The 16,903-nt window shown below is 35.8% G+C and overlaps 1 protein-coding gene across 5 annotated transcripts in view; it reads right to left on the reverse strand.

Annotated features, from left to right (window-relative positions):
- EXO1 (exonuclease 1) overlaps positions 1-16,903 on the reverse strand; it is a 39,319-nt gene that overhangs the window by 9,760 nt on the left and 12,656 nt on the right. For 3 of the 5 annotated variants that reach the window (XM_006924115.3, XM_015598704.2, XM_015598703.2), the window contains 6 exons: positions 15,533-15,720; positions 14,745-14,841; positions 12,617-12,842; positions 9,165-9,411; positions 4,675-5,275; positions 1,903-2,004 (listed from right to left, as the gene is read on the reverse strand). In XM_006924115.3, coding sequence (XP_006924177.1) covers positions 1,903-2,004; positions 4,675-5,275; positions 9,165-9,411; positions 12,617-12,842; positions 14,745-14,841; positions 15,533-15,720 — 1,461 coding nt within the window. The remainder of the gene's footprint in view (positions 1-1,902; positions 2,005-4,674; positions 5,276-9,164; positions 9,412-12,616; positions 12,843-14,744; positions 14,842-15,532; positions 15,721-16,903) is intronic. The other 2 variants (XM_015598702.2, XM_006924117.3) reach the window with 2 other exon arrangements.

A 16,903-nucleotide genomic window follows, 5' to 3' on the forward strand; every position in this document is an offset into this window, starting at 1 on the left:
CAAGACAGGATACGTTTGAAAAGCTTTTCTAACTCAAAGATTTAAAAACAATCTATGTTTACTATTTTACATTTGTATCTTTAATATATTTGGGATTTATATTTATATAATATGAGATGGGGATCTTGATCTTCTTTGAAATGGATATGCAGACTATTTAAATTTTTAAAAAGTTTTTATGCTTTTAAAAAAACATAAGAAAAATAATTTATGTTCACTATAGAAAAACATGAGAAAACAAAGAAAAAAAAATTCACCTTTATTCCTACCAACTAAGATCCAAAAACAAAAATGTATTTAAGAATTCACTTTTATTTTTATTACAATTATTTCCAATTTTTCACTATTGTAACCAATGCAGGAGTAAATGTTCTTGTACTTAAAACTCTCATTGTTTCCTTAGGCTCAAGTTCTAGAATGCACTTACTGGATTGAATTATTTGAACTCTTTCAAATTGCTTTTCAGAATAGTAGAGCAATTCGCATGCTCTACCATTATGTGATTATTCATCTCACTGTACTTTTATAAAAATGAGTACAATCAAAAACATATTTTAGAAATCTGAGATAATAAATTAACTTTTACTATTTCAATTTGCATTATTTGATTACTAATGATGTTGAACACAGTTTTCTACATTAATCAAACATTTGCACTTTTTCTTTTGTGATCTCTGTTCATACCCCTTGCCCATTAAGTTAGGAAATAGTGTTTTCATATTGATGGGCGAGAACACTTATTATATAAAATATACTTTAACTTATGAACTTTCACTATGCAGTCACATGACTATTTATAAATTTTGATGTAAAAGAAAAAGGCTAGAAGGCCTTTTGGGGACATACATTAAAGCTTTAAATCATACATTCCTTCGGACTGGTAATCCCACCCCATGAAATTCATCCCTGTGAAATAATCAAGAATATGTACTCAAATATTTACCCACAAGATACTGGCTGCAGTACTGTTTGCTAAAGCAAAAAATTTTTAGGGTAAAAGACGAACATAAGAGGATTAGCTAAACCCATGCGATGGCATATTATAGTCATGTGTCATATAACTACATTTTGGTCACCAATAGATTGTATATATGACAGTGTTCCCTAAGATTATAATGAAGCTAAAATTCCTATTGCATAGTGACATCATAGGTGTCATAACATCATAGCACAAGGCATTACTCATGTGCTTGTGATGATGCTGGTGTGAACAAACCTACTACGCTGGCAGTCAAGTAAAGTATAGCATATACAATATGTACAGTACATAACACTTGATGATGATAATAAATGCTTATGTTACTAGTTTATATATTCATTGTACTATAATTTTTGTTATTTTACAGTGTCCTCTTTCTTATTAAAAAAATTGCTGTAAACTGTATGCTGTGTCACGCTGGCAGCAGCCTCATATATCTGTTTACTGCGTCTCTTGATCGCATTTCTCTTGTGCTTGATTTAATCTCGTGTTTTGTGCAGTAATGTGCTGTACAGGTTTGTAGCCTACAAGCAATAGGCCAGACCACGTAGCCTAGGTGTGCAATAGGCTGTACCACCTAGATCTGTGTGAGTGCCTCTATGTTTGCACGACGACAAAACTACCTGATGACGCATGTCACACTACGCATCCCCACTGTGAAGCAGCACATGTCTGTATAGTCATTATAAGTAATACTAAATAAATAGAAGGGAAAAGATCTTTATACTGAAAGAGAAAACAGCAGGTTTCACAACTTAAACACCTACAATCACACACAAACATGATCCTAGAAGGATTGAAAGTAGACATTTTTGTGTAAATAAAAATATAAGCATTTTAATTTTTAATTTTGCTTATACTTGTCATTTTCTAGTAATAAGAATGAATGGCTTCTGAAATGAAAAAAAAAATAAATGTTTTACCTTGTTCCTTAGGAGTGTGTCTTTTTTCAAAGAATGAGATAAATGTAGCTTGGATTTCTGATTACCTTGATTATCAAGTGACTTAAAATTATAATCAGATTCCTAGATCCACCAGATCAAAAAATAAAATAAAATTAGATTTTATACGATGAAATTTTAATGACAATTAACAAGTATTCGACAAAATGTAAAACGAGTAAAATGAGAAGATCAATGTAAAAAAATGTTAATTTCTCAGAAAAGAAAGTATACAAAGCTTGGAATAGAATAAAAGAAAATAAATCTCATGTAAAAAGAATGAGGTTTGCCAGTTTCACTTCAAGTTAAACTGAAGAAACTAGCAAGATTTTTCAGCTGGAGCATTCTATAAGTATACATTAAAATGGAAGGCTTTTCTGAATAGTTTCAGGAGCTGCCAAAAGGCTAACTCAGAGAAGACAAGTCTGCTATAATATCACTGCAAGCGTGGCTAAGTTTTTATAAATTACTAGCTACAAAAAGTTGAGCCGGTATAGTCCTACATCTCTTAATCGTGTAATGGTGTTCAACATTAAAGAGAAAAAAGGAGACTACTTTCAAGAAGTAGAGCAGTACTGTATCGGATGCAGTTACCTTCAGCTATGACTTTAAGACCTTCCCTCTACACCCCAATCCATCATGTAAGGCTTGTCTACAGAGGGAATAATCTGGATTCTCACCACGGTTAAATAAAAAGGACAATGAATGGACATTTAGAAGATTTTACATTTCTGTATTTTTCAGTATATATTTTTAATATTTATCTTGGGATTCTACACAGTATTATATATTAAAAAAAAAATACTCGATTAACTTGGATTGTGACTTATAGAAACTCTAATATTCTTTACTTATAGCTAACAATAGTGATGACCCTGGGCTAAACCATTTCTTAAAGACCATGAATAAGATCCTAAAATTAATTCACCTCAGAGGGTCAATGAACTCAAAACCCACAGAACATATGGTTTATGCGTTTCACAGTGAACCACCAATGGAACTGTCCAATAAAGAAAAATTTTCTTCAGAACCATACAGTAAAAACTGATATTCAAAATGAAGCCCCAATGCACTGTGGCTTCTGAAACATTTTCTGAATCAAAGACAGATTATATAGTTTTTATGTTAACTGTTAGTGTCACAGTTCTTTGAGAATAATTTATTTATCCTAACAGGAATTTACTACATCTGGAGGCAAGAGATGACTTATTGAATGCTTTTTAGTTTGCTCTTTTTGGTGAGGGGAGAGGATTCATGTTTCTATAACTGATTAGTACAAAAAATGGTTAGCCCGGAAGAGAGAAGTGTGGAATTCTGTCAGCATGGCTAGTCCACGGCCTGTGCGCTGGTAAGGCTTCTCAGTAAAACACGGCTAAATGCTGAAAAAGTTAAACAGGAAGATATCTGCTGGAAAAAGGAAAAAGAACGTCCCAAAGGAGCTCAGCAGACTTAAAAGTATCCTCACAAATAGATGATGATGTTTTTATGAAAGATGTTCAAGAAACAGCAACTGTGGTGACACCCAAATGGTGCTGAGAAGATGCAACAGGAAGTGAAAGATAAGAAAGACGACACTGAAATGGAGGCAGGCGCACATGGGAAGAAGCAGAGAGAGCCCTGCAGACCAGTGCGCACGAACCGAAGGAGCCCTGCAGACCAGTGCGCACGAACCGAAGGAGCCCTGCAGACCAGTGCGCACGAACCGACGGCAGAGAGTGAAAGCAAAAAGCAAAGCCAAGCCTCAAAGGGCACCACGGACGCGTACTCTACGACTTAAAACACCTCAGGGAACAGACGTTGGATTTGAATGTATTAACTGATCTCAGCTTTATCCAAGTGAAAGCGATGTGTTTACATGCATCTGACTTGGCTTCTCAGTTCGAGTGCAACTCATTTCCTTTGAGAACTTGAATAAAATATCTTCCTTTTGATAAATATAAGTTATACTGATTTATTAGATGCTGCCCAATATTCAAGATTATCAGACATCAAAATTCTGTAAAATATCACCGAGTTGTTCTTACAACTTGGTAACTGTAGTTGGTAGATATAAAATGATGTTACATTGGTAAATCTGAGAGAACTCAGATTTTAAAAAAGCTACTATGCCACTATGTCATCAAAAGATATAATGTCACTGGGTCTTATGAACAGTACTTATTTGGGAGTTTAAGTCAGAATAAAAATATTTTATAAATAAAAAAGGATTAGGATGCTTTTATTAATTTAAAACAAAATAACATAGAATTACTTGTATTACTATTTTATTTTGTTATAAAGGGAAAGTTTAGCAATAAAAGTAAATGAAAATACATTTCTGAAGCACTAAAATGTAAGATGGACGACACTTACATTAACGGCCATTTCCTTACAAGGTTGCAAATGCTATCTCAATGCAAGAGAATACTAAAGATTTAAATATGAAATTTATAATAACTTTTCATTTCACAGCTTATTCTGCTTAGGTCTTACCTGTTCCACAACTTGAGATACCTATCAATGGAACATGTAGTGATTCAAGAAATAAAGTTAGGTTAAATGTACAAGACAAAAGATACAGAGAAGTACTTCAGATGAATAAAATGTGAACTTTCTAAGATCTAGAATGAAACATTAAGACAGCCAATTATTTACATAAAGTAAGCAAATTTTTCTCAATTATATGATAAACATCTTATTTTCCTTTACAATGATAAACATCTTATTTTCCTTTATACGTGAATTTGAAAACAAAGGCTTCATAGTATGACTTACCTCTGAATCAGAATCCTTATTACAAGGCTGAGAAAGTTTTGATGCATTTAAGTTGCATGGTGATAATTCTATGTTTTCCTGAGACTGTGAAGACAAATCTACTTTGTGTAAGGGATGAGCTTCATCACCTGACCCATCACTCTTCACCTGAGATACATCAGATACCTCCTGAGAGCTGGGGGAGTCACCCTTCCTATGGAACTGCTGCAATGCAGTGCTTGGGGAGAGGCTCGGAGTTCTTGAAAATTCTCCAAGACTTCCAGGCCAACTGAAACAACTTCTTAGGGTTCCCAAAGTGGGTGGTGAAATGGTCCTCGTGAATTTGCTAGATTTGCTGGTCGTAAAAGCCTGAGAGTTGTCATCGGCAACCACAGGTACAGTCTCTGGAATCTGATCACTTGAATTATGTGCTACATTCTCATCAATCAGCTTCTTGCCATCTAGACAATCTGCTACATTCTCATCAATCAGCTTCTTGCCATCTAGACAATCTGCTTCATTTGGAGTGGACTCCTTATCTGTGACAGCAGTTTCATCTAAAGGCTGGTTTTCTGCTTTCTTTGATACACAGTGCATAGAATCCAGAGAATTGCAAAAAAACCTAACAGAAAAAACAAACAAACAAAGAATGCTCAAGTATTTTAGAGTTTTCTCACAAGGTGGTAAGATTCAGAATATGGCCCAGTTTCTTTAAAAGGTCTCATAAATACATAATTTCATAAAGGAAAGGTAGATCTTGAAAGTTCAATTTTGATTATGCCAACATTCACAAATTTAGAAATTTACACGATGAAATTTTAGGGTTTTCTAAAAGCAGTCATCTAACTATACATGTATTTGGTGCTTGTGCATTTTGTCTATACTTAATTATCATACAGTCTTCCTCCTAAGCTTTTTAACTCCCAAACAGACTCTAAGTTCCTTGAGGACAGGTACTGTCCCACACCTTTGTATCCTCCAAAGTACCTAAAATAATGGCTAACACATGGCTGATAACCAAATAAATACATGAAAAGATATAGAAATAAGTGACAGAAAGGGTTGTCTTATATTTTGTAGAAAGCAAAATGAAAAAAAAAAAAAGCCATTTACCCCTCATCCTAGCTTAATTCCTAGTAGCAAACCATCTGGGAACTTGTAGTAGTATTCTAACAGTTTTTTATATATCTTATAAACGTCCACACTATTTTAAATACTGAGATTAAGACTTTCAAATAAAGCGTTAAATTCTATATTACTAAAGAGGTATTATTTAACCAGCATAGCAGCTTTTGAAAATCACTTAAAATATTCTAATATGAAGAAAAAAAGATCAGTATCATTATTGGAGAAGATGTATTCAAGAAGTTTTTAGGTTTAAAAAGGAAATTCTAGAGTACATGATCAGATAAATATGAAACCTAAAGAGAATTTACCTCCTCAATAAGCATTATTGAATTCAAGCCCAAGATTTACTAAAGTTCAAGTCCAGAACATCTACTAAATATGCTGGAGAGTAAAAATCCTCTCTCTCGATCCTTTCATCAAATTCCTGGCAGAGGTGTGTGGGTTCAGGGTCAGGAGGAAGAGGCACATGGAAGGAAAGTCTTAGGAGGTTTTTTCACGGAGCAGACAACATCAGCTCCTATTTTAAATCACGATTCATTTTTAAGTGAACGATAGTCCTTGTGATATCCAAATATTCCTCCATGTATTATTTCAAGGGTAAAGAGAAGTGACAGAGCCCAAGATTATAAAATTAATAAGCTAGAGAACAGAATTAAAACCCAGAACCCCTCCCAGTTCATGGCTGCTTCTTCCCAATTAGCCTATAGTATTACTTCACTGATATTGATATTTCTAGATGTCAAAAGATAAAATGGCATGTTTCTAAAGTATCTCTATAATGAAGATAAAGAAGATTTAAAACAGATGTCCAAAAGCAGACAGGCTGGAGATGAACCTGTGCATATTTAATACCTCCTGTTGCGTCATAAAGAACGGGACGGCAAGGAACTCTGCATATACATTCATGCCGGGCACTGTGCCGGGTGCTTGATGTACGTAACTTCTACTAGTCTAGGAACAGCCTTATGTATCTGATCACCCATAGTTTACAAAGAAACAGGCTCAAGAAGTTAAACGGTAGGTGAACGATCACGCAGCTAATTAGATGACAGTGAGAACTCAAGTCCAGGCTTACCAAGCGGGCTGCTCCTTCCTCTCCAGCACGTCAGCAGTGACTGGGGATGCTCCTGTCACCAACACTAACCATACAGCCCTGGGAGAGTTTCTTAATCTCTCTGAGCCTCGATTTCTCTCCCCCAAATAAGAACACCAACCCTGAATATCTCCTAATGTTGTTGTAAGGAATAAGAGAATATATAAAAGAATTTTGAAAATCGGCTAAGAAAACTAATTTAATATTATCTAGTTATTAATAGATGTTGCTATATAATCCAGATCAGAAAAGTTACTCCCATTATTTCACAGGAAACAGCGGATAGAGAAAAAGATGATTTCTCCAAGCATTTAATGCACTCTCTGAACAACGTATCAGTGAAACACCTAACTGAACTATATGAAGAGACTGTACAGCTTCGCATGGAGATTCCATTAAGCTTCTACAATGGCTAAAAGACAAGTCCTGCAGAGACACACAAACATGATTCTCGTCTGTTGTCTCCAAAGAGTTAAACGCTCAGAGGCAGAAAAGGGAAATTCTAGTTTCACCCAAATGTAAAATTAAATATAAGTTCCAAAAATTTCTCCGAGTGAAGTCAATTTTCTAAAACTTATCAGCATATATCATCCAGAACCATCTTTTCCATCTTCTGCAGTCTACTTTTCATCATTCCACTACTTAATAAGCACCTTTAATGAGGGAGACTAGCAAAGGAAGCACCAAAACGATCATTTAATTGTACTGTGAATGCCTCCTTGAGAAGACTTGATGGGAGAAAGGTGTTAATATCACCCACAGCAAGGTCTAGGGATCACCGGAGGTTCATTCTGTCATTGCCAACCACTACCATCATCGTTAGACAGAAGTGGATGCAGCCTGGTTTGCTAAAGTCGAAACATAAAAAAATATTCATCTTAAATCTTTTGGCAGAATACAGGGCTGATAAATTTTCTCCTTTTTAGTAGTGTATCATGCCGAAATAACTTCTGACACTTGAATTTCCTGTTTCTAGGTCATGGTAGCACCATCCAGACAATAAAACAAGAGCCTTTCGTTGATGTTTGTCAACAGGCACGGTTTCAGGCAGTTTATTTATAGTAATAATTTAATCCCCTCAAAGACCCTGAGGTTGTTTAAGTTGTTAGCCCATTTTTTAAAAAGAGAAAACCAAAGCACCCAGAAGTTACTTGCCCAAATCGAACATCTCATGAGTAAACAGGAGAGGATTCAGATTCAGGTGCTCTAACTCCAGGGTCCAAATTCCTAAACCTGAGGTTATACTGGCTCTTCAAACTCATCACCACCCGCAGGGACTATGGCAAGGGCCTAACCCATCTTCCTGCTCCACTCTGGCCCTGTAAACCCATTCTTCAGTGTGCTCAGAGTGGTCTATTTAAACCAAGAATCGAGTCATATCCCTCCTGTGATTAAAACCCTTTAAATATTTCTGGAACATCACCTCTAAAAGCTAACAGTTTCTCAGCTTGCTTTACCAGCCTTCCACGAACTGGCCTGCTTATTTCTGCTCCCTCATCGACCTTTTCCAGATGCCTTTTAGCAGCAGTGACAATGGCTGCGATCACGGCAAGCGCGGCTCCATGCCCCATATGCTGTCGCTTGGCGCCACCCTCTGCCCCACTGTTCGACTGTGGGAAGGCACAAGACGCATTCTTGGTCCGTTTCACTCCACGAGTCATCTGAGCCGAAGTAACGGCACCTACACTCGGCCGTTCCCTCTCACCTCTCCAACCACTGACTCAGCATTAGACGCCCCTTTAAGGCCCTCAAAACACCTCATGCAGGCTTTTATCATTGTGCTTAACACACTGCATGAAAAGTTTTTGTTTATGGGCCTGTTTTTCCAATTACACTACAAGCTTCTCAAGAATAAAAACCACGCCTCTCATTTTTGTAACCCAACACCTAGTATTGCATCAAGTTCTCAATATTAGAACTCCTACAGTCATCTGTATTTAAATACATTTCTGGCAATACTTTGCCAAATGGTATTCAGCTCTTAAAAAGCTGAAAAAAGTGGAAACAAAAAAGTCCTCCCAAAAATGACAGAATTTTTCTAATTCAAAATGTAATACAGTCTACAATTCTTATTTTGGTTCTACAGAGATTATAAAAGTGACAGAAGCTCGAGGGAAAAGCTGTGCATTTAGGTCTGAACTAAGGCAATGCATGATAAAACCTGTAATTGGATCAAGCCAGGCCCTACACCTGCCTCCACTAGATTAATTGTTTAGTTAAGTCAATTAAAATACATGTCCATAGCGTATATAACACAACAGACAAACAACATTCTATCAGTATAACGTACCTGCTTCTGGTCCCTGGCACCACAACTGCTCCACTTTCTTCATTTTTTCTCTGTAAAAATGCTGCAAATTTATTTCTTGTTGTAGGCGGTGTGCTTAAGCTTTTTTTAATAGTAATTCCATCTACCGGGTCAGGAATAAATATTTTGGAAGAGTTCAGTGATTCGGTACCTTCACAACCATTTTTCTTGGTCTTCTTTGTAAATGAAAGAGAATATTGACTCAACAGATCATCTTCTGACAGTTCTTCTAAAAACAAAATTATTAATAAACCTTTGTTTCTGTACAGTTCATGTTCCATTGTTCTAAGGATGAAGTCTTGTTTTTTTTTAACTATGCATCAGAAAAGAAAATCCAAGGATAACTTAAAAAAGAAATTTCCTTAACTGTACTTTACAATTTCACAAATTAGCTAAGATTTACTGTCAATCATTTGTATGATTTTATGTAAAATTCCCAAACCAAAATTTCAGGAAACTATCAACTTTGTAAGGCTATATACTCTTTACGCCAAGGGACTGTAAAATAAACAAACAAACAAAAAACAATTTTAAGGCAATGAACATGTACATGTATAATTTAATGTTTGATTTAAAAAATGTTCCAGTAGAACCAGTAGCTATTTATACACACCATCTATGTGGTGTGCATATGAGGTATATGTGACTGTCATGTAGTCCGAAGTAATCTGTGCTGTAGCTCTGACTCTTACTACCTACTTGTGGGGCCCTAGAAGACTGCTGTGCAGCAACTATATTCTATGGTATTAGAATAAATAAGATGAAATAATACAAAAGGCTACAGCCAGAGATGGCAAGGACATAGAGCACTAAAGAGTTTGAAATTAGTTCAACAGCTTCCACTCACATAGCAGTAAATGCTTACTACTCTAAGAAGTCAGTAAAAACGGCTGGGGGCACCAAAATACTAGAGACAGGAAGATGGTTCCTCAAATTTAAAAATGTATAGATTTTAAAAAAGGGATATATAGATCAGCAAACTTGATTTTGACTGATGGCAAAAGCCCACACCTGTTTATTATGCAGGGAACTGTGAGCCCTCACAGAAAAGGAAAAAACAAATGTAGGAGCCACAGCAAGGCTTCTCCGAGGAAAAGCCATGCCACACTAACCTCACTGTCTTTTCGTGATCAGCTTTAGACTAGCTATTCAGGGGATGCTGTAGATGTAGTAAACCTGGAACTGAGCGAGACATTTCAGTGTCTCTCATTTTACCCCAGTGGACAATATAGCGCAAAATCTACTGTACATTAGTTACGTGGCTCTGCAGCACGTTGAACAGCCCTGAAAGACTATGAAAGGAAGACGGTCTCTACACAGTGCTTTAGGTTCCAAACTCACTCTGATTCAGTTAAACAGTACATTAAACAAACACATTTTAACCAAAACTTCATACTTTTCAAATTTCCAGCTGACATAGATAATACCTATATATTAGAAGATAATACAAGGATTCAAAAAAGAAAAAAAAATATTAGTGGGCAGAACAGTGGATTAAAATTAATTCAGATGACCTCAATAGAAATAATTTAACCCACATTTAAAAGTATAATTGTAGCTGTAATGGCACGTGGTGGATTTTGACTCAGAAAATGCCAGCGAAATGACGAGAATGTTAACAAAAGCTAACACTATCTTAGTTTGCAATAATAAAATTGCAGCCTTTGGATGACGAACTGAAATCGTGCCACCATTCTAAAAATGCACTGTGTAAGTGGAACACATCTCAACTCATTCACTGTAATAGTTACACAATTATTAAAAACCTGTATTTGTAGCCAAAGCAAAACCTGGAATAGATAAGAACTTTTAGCTTGGAAATGAAATTTTAGGAAGGTCACAATCACAATGGCTGTCTCTAAACATGGGAAGGGCTATCATGTAAAAGTGGGATTTAACTTTATCTAGTTTGATTTTTGTGTTCAACCAGAGGATAAAATCCATTGGTAAGTTGAAGTTTAATAAGGCAGACTTAGTCTGGAATAAAGAATTTACTAATAATGAACCCTCTGCCTAAAAAGAACAGTCTATCTTCCTGGTAGCAGGAGGGAAGGAAGGAACTAACGTGTGCAGTGCACTTGCTATGTGCTGGGTGCTTTTATTTATTATCTTATACAACATATACAAGAATTTGTGAAACAGGCAATATCGCTCCCATTTCAGAAGAGAAAACAAAGGTTCAGAGATATCATAAAAAATTTTTAGGTTCATAAGAATCAGGACATTTTGGCCAAACATGTATAATCTATATCTAAACTTAAAAAAAATAAAAGCATGAACTAAAAGTTTGCAAAGGATTTTGTTTTGTGTTGTTAGTCTTTTGTTCATTCATGCAAATGTCTGAGGTAAAAAGAAGAGAGAGCAGATTTCAATTGTTCTATTTCTAAACATATTCTATTATGAAAAAACTAAATCAAATCAAAACTCTTCCCAACACTTAGTGTTCCATTCTCATCACTTCTGTTCATTATATTGGAGGTTCCAGCAGGCAAGAAAAATAAATAAAAGGCATGTAGGCTGAAAAAGGAGAGGGAAGAATATCTTTACTTGCAAGTGATATGATCGTTTATATGGAAAATCCTGTGGGGTCTAAAAATGAGATACCAAAATTAACCCATAAATTTAGCAAGGTTGCAGAATACAAGGTTAATATACAAAAATCAATTCTATTTCTATATATTAGCAATGACCAACTAGAAATCGAAATAAAACTATCATTTATGATAGCATCAAAAATCTGAAACATAGGGATAAATCTGAGATGTGTAAGCCCCGTGCAGTGAAAACTACAAAGCACTGCTGAAGACTTAAGTGGACCAGAAAACTCAATATTGTTCAGATATCAGTTCTTCCTGAATTGATCTATATATATATTCAACTAAATCCCAATCAAAATCACAGCAGGCTGTTTTTTAAAAAAAATATAAACAGACAGTTGATTCTAAGATTTATATGAAATGTAAAGAACACAGAATAACCAAAACAACTTTTCAAAAGAACTTAGGGAACTTATATTACTTGCTTTCAAGATTGACTATAAAGCTACAGTAATCAAAACAGTATGTCGTAAAGTATGGCATAAAGATAGGAAAAGAGACCAATGGTACAGAACGACAGACTTCAGAAACAGACCCACACATATAGGGTCGATCGTCAAATGTGCTATGGCAATTCCATAAAGAAAGGGTAACCTTTTAAATAAATGGTGCTGGGACAACAGGATTGCCATTCACACAAAAAAATGACCCTTGATCCTTACCTCATACCATATAAAAAATTAACTGAAAATGGATCAAAGGCCTAAATATAAGTAAGAGTCAAAGCTATAAAACTTCTAGAAGAAAATAAGAGAAAGTCTTAGTGACCTTCGTTTAGCAAAGATTTCTTAAATGTGACCAGTTCTCACTAGTATTTCACAAAAATGAAGTACGTACCACTTCTTGGTCTCTTCACAATGGCTGACTTCCTTGGAAGATTTAACCCTTTAGTGCTAATCACCTGCTCGATGCCCACGGTACTTGGATTTTCCTTCAATCTTGTAGCATTTGGAACAATACCTAGCTCAGGTCTAGGACAGTAATTCCTATGCCAAATGCTATTAACACGAGATGACTTCTGACATGCTTTGTCATTCCAACTATGACTTCTTGATTGGGCAGGCTAAAATAGTAAAAGGAAAAGGTTACTTGAAGAAAAATAATTTATTTCCTTCTGTATCAACATATAAGCAAATAATTAAAAATTACGCGTAAAAAGAACAACTTATTGATAAAATACCGGTCCTCTAATAACAGTTTCTATTTTTCTGGTCCTATACTTCTCCGTTAAATGTATCTTGTATTCCTAGATTTGTTTCTCTTCTAACAAAGGTCAAGTGACCTTGTTAGCTCATTTCTAAGAAATAAAAAATAAACCTTCCTAAGATGAATGATGCAAGAAATGAGACTGCAATGAAGAAATATGGATAGAAAAAAAAGCACTTTTAAAATCTGAGCATTATTTCAACACATAGTATTTAATAATCATCTGGCAATGTGCTCTAAATAATCATTTACATACCTTTGACAAAGCACCTGAAAGTTAAAATCACAAAATTATGTATTTAAAGTAGTCAACTACCTCACCTCTAGACATTGACTGAGTTCCAATCAAAACAATCTAACTTACAAAATCCTAGATTCTATGAGACCTAAACTTGGTATCATCTTTAGTGGACAATAGGGAGAAACAAAAGCTACTACTGAGTCTTACATAAAACTTTCTCGGAGAAAGGGCTTATTGCCAGCTAGTACTGGTATATTTGCCACATTTATTTGTTGAATGAATGTCATTTATATCAGGAGTACCCAACCCCCAGGTACCCAGTCCATGGCCTGTTAGGAACCAGGCTGCACAGGAGGTAAGCAGCGAGGGAGCGAGTGAAGCTTCATCTGTATTTGCAGCTGCTCCCCAGCACCAGCATCACCGCCTCAGCTCCACCTCAGATCACCAGGCATTAGATTCTCATGGGAGCACCGGTCCCTGGTGCCAAAAAGGTTGGGGACGGCTGAGTTACATTCTTTCATTCTCATAACTTGAAAAATAATCTGGCTTGCTTTCATTGCTAAGTCCTTTTGCTACTTTTAGTTGTCTTCTGGTTGATACTTTTTTCTTTTTCATAGCTTCCAGTCCATTCCAGGCCTTTTTACCCTTGCTCACTAATTCAGTCCTTTCCTAAGCATTTATTAAGCACTATAGTAGGTTAGCTAGTGTTCTGAAGTACAAAAACAAAATAATCCTTGCCTGTAAGGACTTAGCAATAAAAGGTCATAGAACCCTGCTTTAGGAAGACTGCATTCTTTTGGGAATAATAATAAACTAGAGACATAAATTATATGGTAGTAAGTGCTAAAAAGAAAAAAGAAATGTTACTGAGAAAAGCTGATAAAGAATGAAGAATGTCTTTGACTGTGGCTAGATTTAAGGTTATAGGAAGTCATTTATGTAGAGACTCAAGAGACATTAGAATTATAGAGCTGGTACAGAGATTAGAGGCTGTATGAGAATAAATATAAACAGAAAAGAACAGTCAGAATGAAAATATGAACAGAAAAGAGAATGGAGAGAAAGCACCGTAAGGGATGTATACAACTGGGAAAAAGCAGAAGAGAAAAGGAGAGGGCTCAGACACAAAAGGGGTGCTCGTTGCTAAGCTGTGAATGAGTGAAAAACCAGCCTGTGCTCCCACAGGCAGTGTTTCTAGGTTTGAGTCTTCGACAACACCAAAAGCCAGAGGCTGAACAGGGTAAGATGAGAAAAAAGGCATCAAAGGAAATGTTCAATTCTCAAGGTCTGATAATACACAATATGGTTATCTTTTAATTTAAGAAACTTAACCAATATACCTATGTTATAAAAGACATAATTTCTCCAGCATCAAGTTGTTTACAATTAAAAATCTGTATAATGCCTAGATATAGAAATGCTTAAAAGATGTTTATTAAACAAAGATTTGCCTTTGGTCATAATTCCTGAGACATAACCAAAATGTGCTCTTTTAGAAAGAAATCAATAAAACGTTACCGCAGCAGTGTCTGGATTATAGTCATCTATCTGTTCAAAAGTATTTATATCTTTATTTCCAAGTGCTATTTGAAGAGCTATAGAATCATCAACATATCTACGTTGGTAAGATTAAGGAAAAAGGCTTTTATTAACAAATGATACTATATTAAGACAGAAGAGTGTATCCTATTGCCCCCCAAAATTTTCAGGTTTAGGACTTCAATGGACCCTGCTTACTTCTACATTCAGCATTACTGAAACCATAAGCATATTTACTCATCTTTGTCACTGCAAGAGTTGGCTGTTTACTGAAGTAAATACCCAAGTCATCATTTACTCCCTTTTAAGGAAGATGGAGAGGAAATCCTGGCCACCAGCTGAGTGACTCTGGGCCATGCATCGCCCTGAGTGTCACGAGTGGCGGTGGTGGTGGCTGTAGGAAGAGCATCCTAAGCTGGAGCACTGTGCCCAGGATGCTTCTCTTAATAAATCGAGCTTGCTTGCCGTGAGTGTCTCTCAAGTTCCACCTCTGGAATACATACCTTAAGGGACTGACGCTGGACGTGTTTCTGTCAAGTCAATCTAAGTAATTAGCAAGTTATAACGAATGAGCCTCAGATTTATAAACAAAAAAAGGTGCTCTAAATTTTCACTAGCATGGTAATTAAAAATAACAAAACACAGATTTCATTATAAAGAAAGCAAAGAACAATTTGCAAGCTTTTTACAGAATGTCTCACTAAAAAAAGCAACATAAATATATGGAAGAAGTGCGAAATTCTACCATTCTGGTTCAGAAAGGATACCGCCCAGCATAGCTTAGTGTTTCAGGATCAATATCGGCTTCATAGGCATTCAGAGGGATGAGTTTCCTTCTGATGGGATCAAAAACTAGCTGATAAAGGAAGGTATTGTTGGCCTGAATAAATCCCTTGATGTAATCTTCTGGTACTGTTATATTCATCCTGAGATAATGTCCGATTTTCTTGATAACCTAATGATGGACGTAAAAATATTTACAAGTTATCTATAAATAAAGAATAGGGAGTATATTAACCCCAGCATCAGTCAGTTTACATTGGAGGTGGAGGAGGATGGAGAAAAACAAAAAAAGCAATTACTTTTATCTACATGAAAAACCTACACCAGCAAGCAAACGCAGCCATGTCATATCACTTAAAATTCTAAGTCTCTGTAACAGTATTTTCTTTGGTTTTTCTATTACTAATCCAAAGAATGAAAAATTCAGTTACACATCAAGTTGATATTCCTTGGTGTAACTTTAAGATATATTCTTTACCCTCAAAGTTCCTTTCGTTCAGAAAGCAAAAAACGAACAACATACAAAACATGAGAATTAAAAAAACCCAAGTATTCTTATATCGTATTTTTAAAAAACAAGACATTCTAACTCCTGTTAGTCATGGAAGATTAGAGCTGGAAATGGTTTTAAATATTTTATACCAAACTCACAGACGAAGAAGGGAGACCCAGAGAACTGGTGATCCTGGAGTCACGGGCTAGTTAGGACACGCTGCTCCGCTGCCGCCATGTCCCCCTCCAGAGAGCCTCCCTCCACGCTTAATCCTGAGGACTCACACTCTGCGCTCTCGGAAACAGAAAATGGGAACCCTGCTCTACAAACTCAGAGGGCTTCGGAGAACCACCCGAAGGGGAATGTAAGCTCCTTTAATGGATGCTGATTTTTTTAAGGTAAAGACTTCAGAGAAATTATAGAGCAGTGACATAAGGTATCTCTGAATTTTCCAGAGGATCCAAGACACACGATATTGCATTAGATTGCATGAGGAAGTAGATATGAGAATCCAGCTGTCCTCTATGAAGCCACATTAAAGAGATTCACATAAAAATATGCTATTTATGTTAACATGCAATGTACTTATTAATTTTAGATGAATTAAGAAATATTTTAATTTTTGTTTTAATTTCTATAATTCATATAAACAGGACAGAAATCAAAAGATGGTACACTGTAATCCATTTCCCATTTAGAAAAAGAAGTGCAGCTCGCTGCCGGCATCAATTTAATTTTAAATAAACAGGCTCTTTGAGGCTGAAACAAATCTGACTGGTTTTCAATGTGAAAATAAAATATAAAAACTGTTCTTGGAGTTATTTCTAAACAGAACTTGTCTCTAATCCTAATGTCACAGAAA

The sequence above is a fragment of the Pteropus alecto genome, unplaced genomic scaffold (genome assembly GCF_000325575.1).
Source record: "Pteropus alecto unplaced genomic scaffold, ASM32557v1 scaffold279, whole genome shotgun sequence".
Lineage (NCBI taxonomy): Eukaryota > Metazoa > Chordata > Mammalia > Chiroptera > Pteropodidae > Pteropus > Pteropus alecto.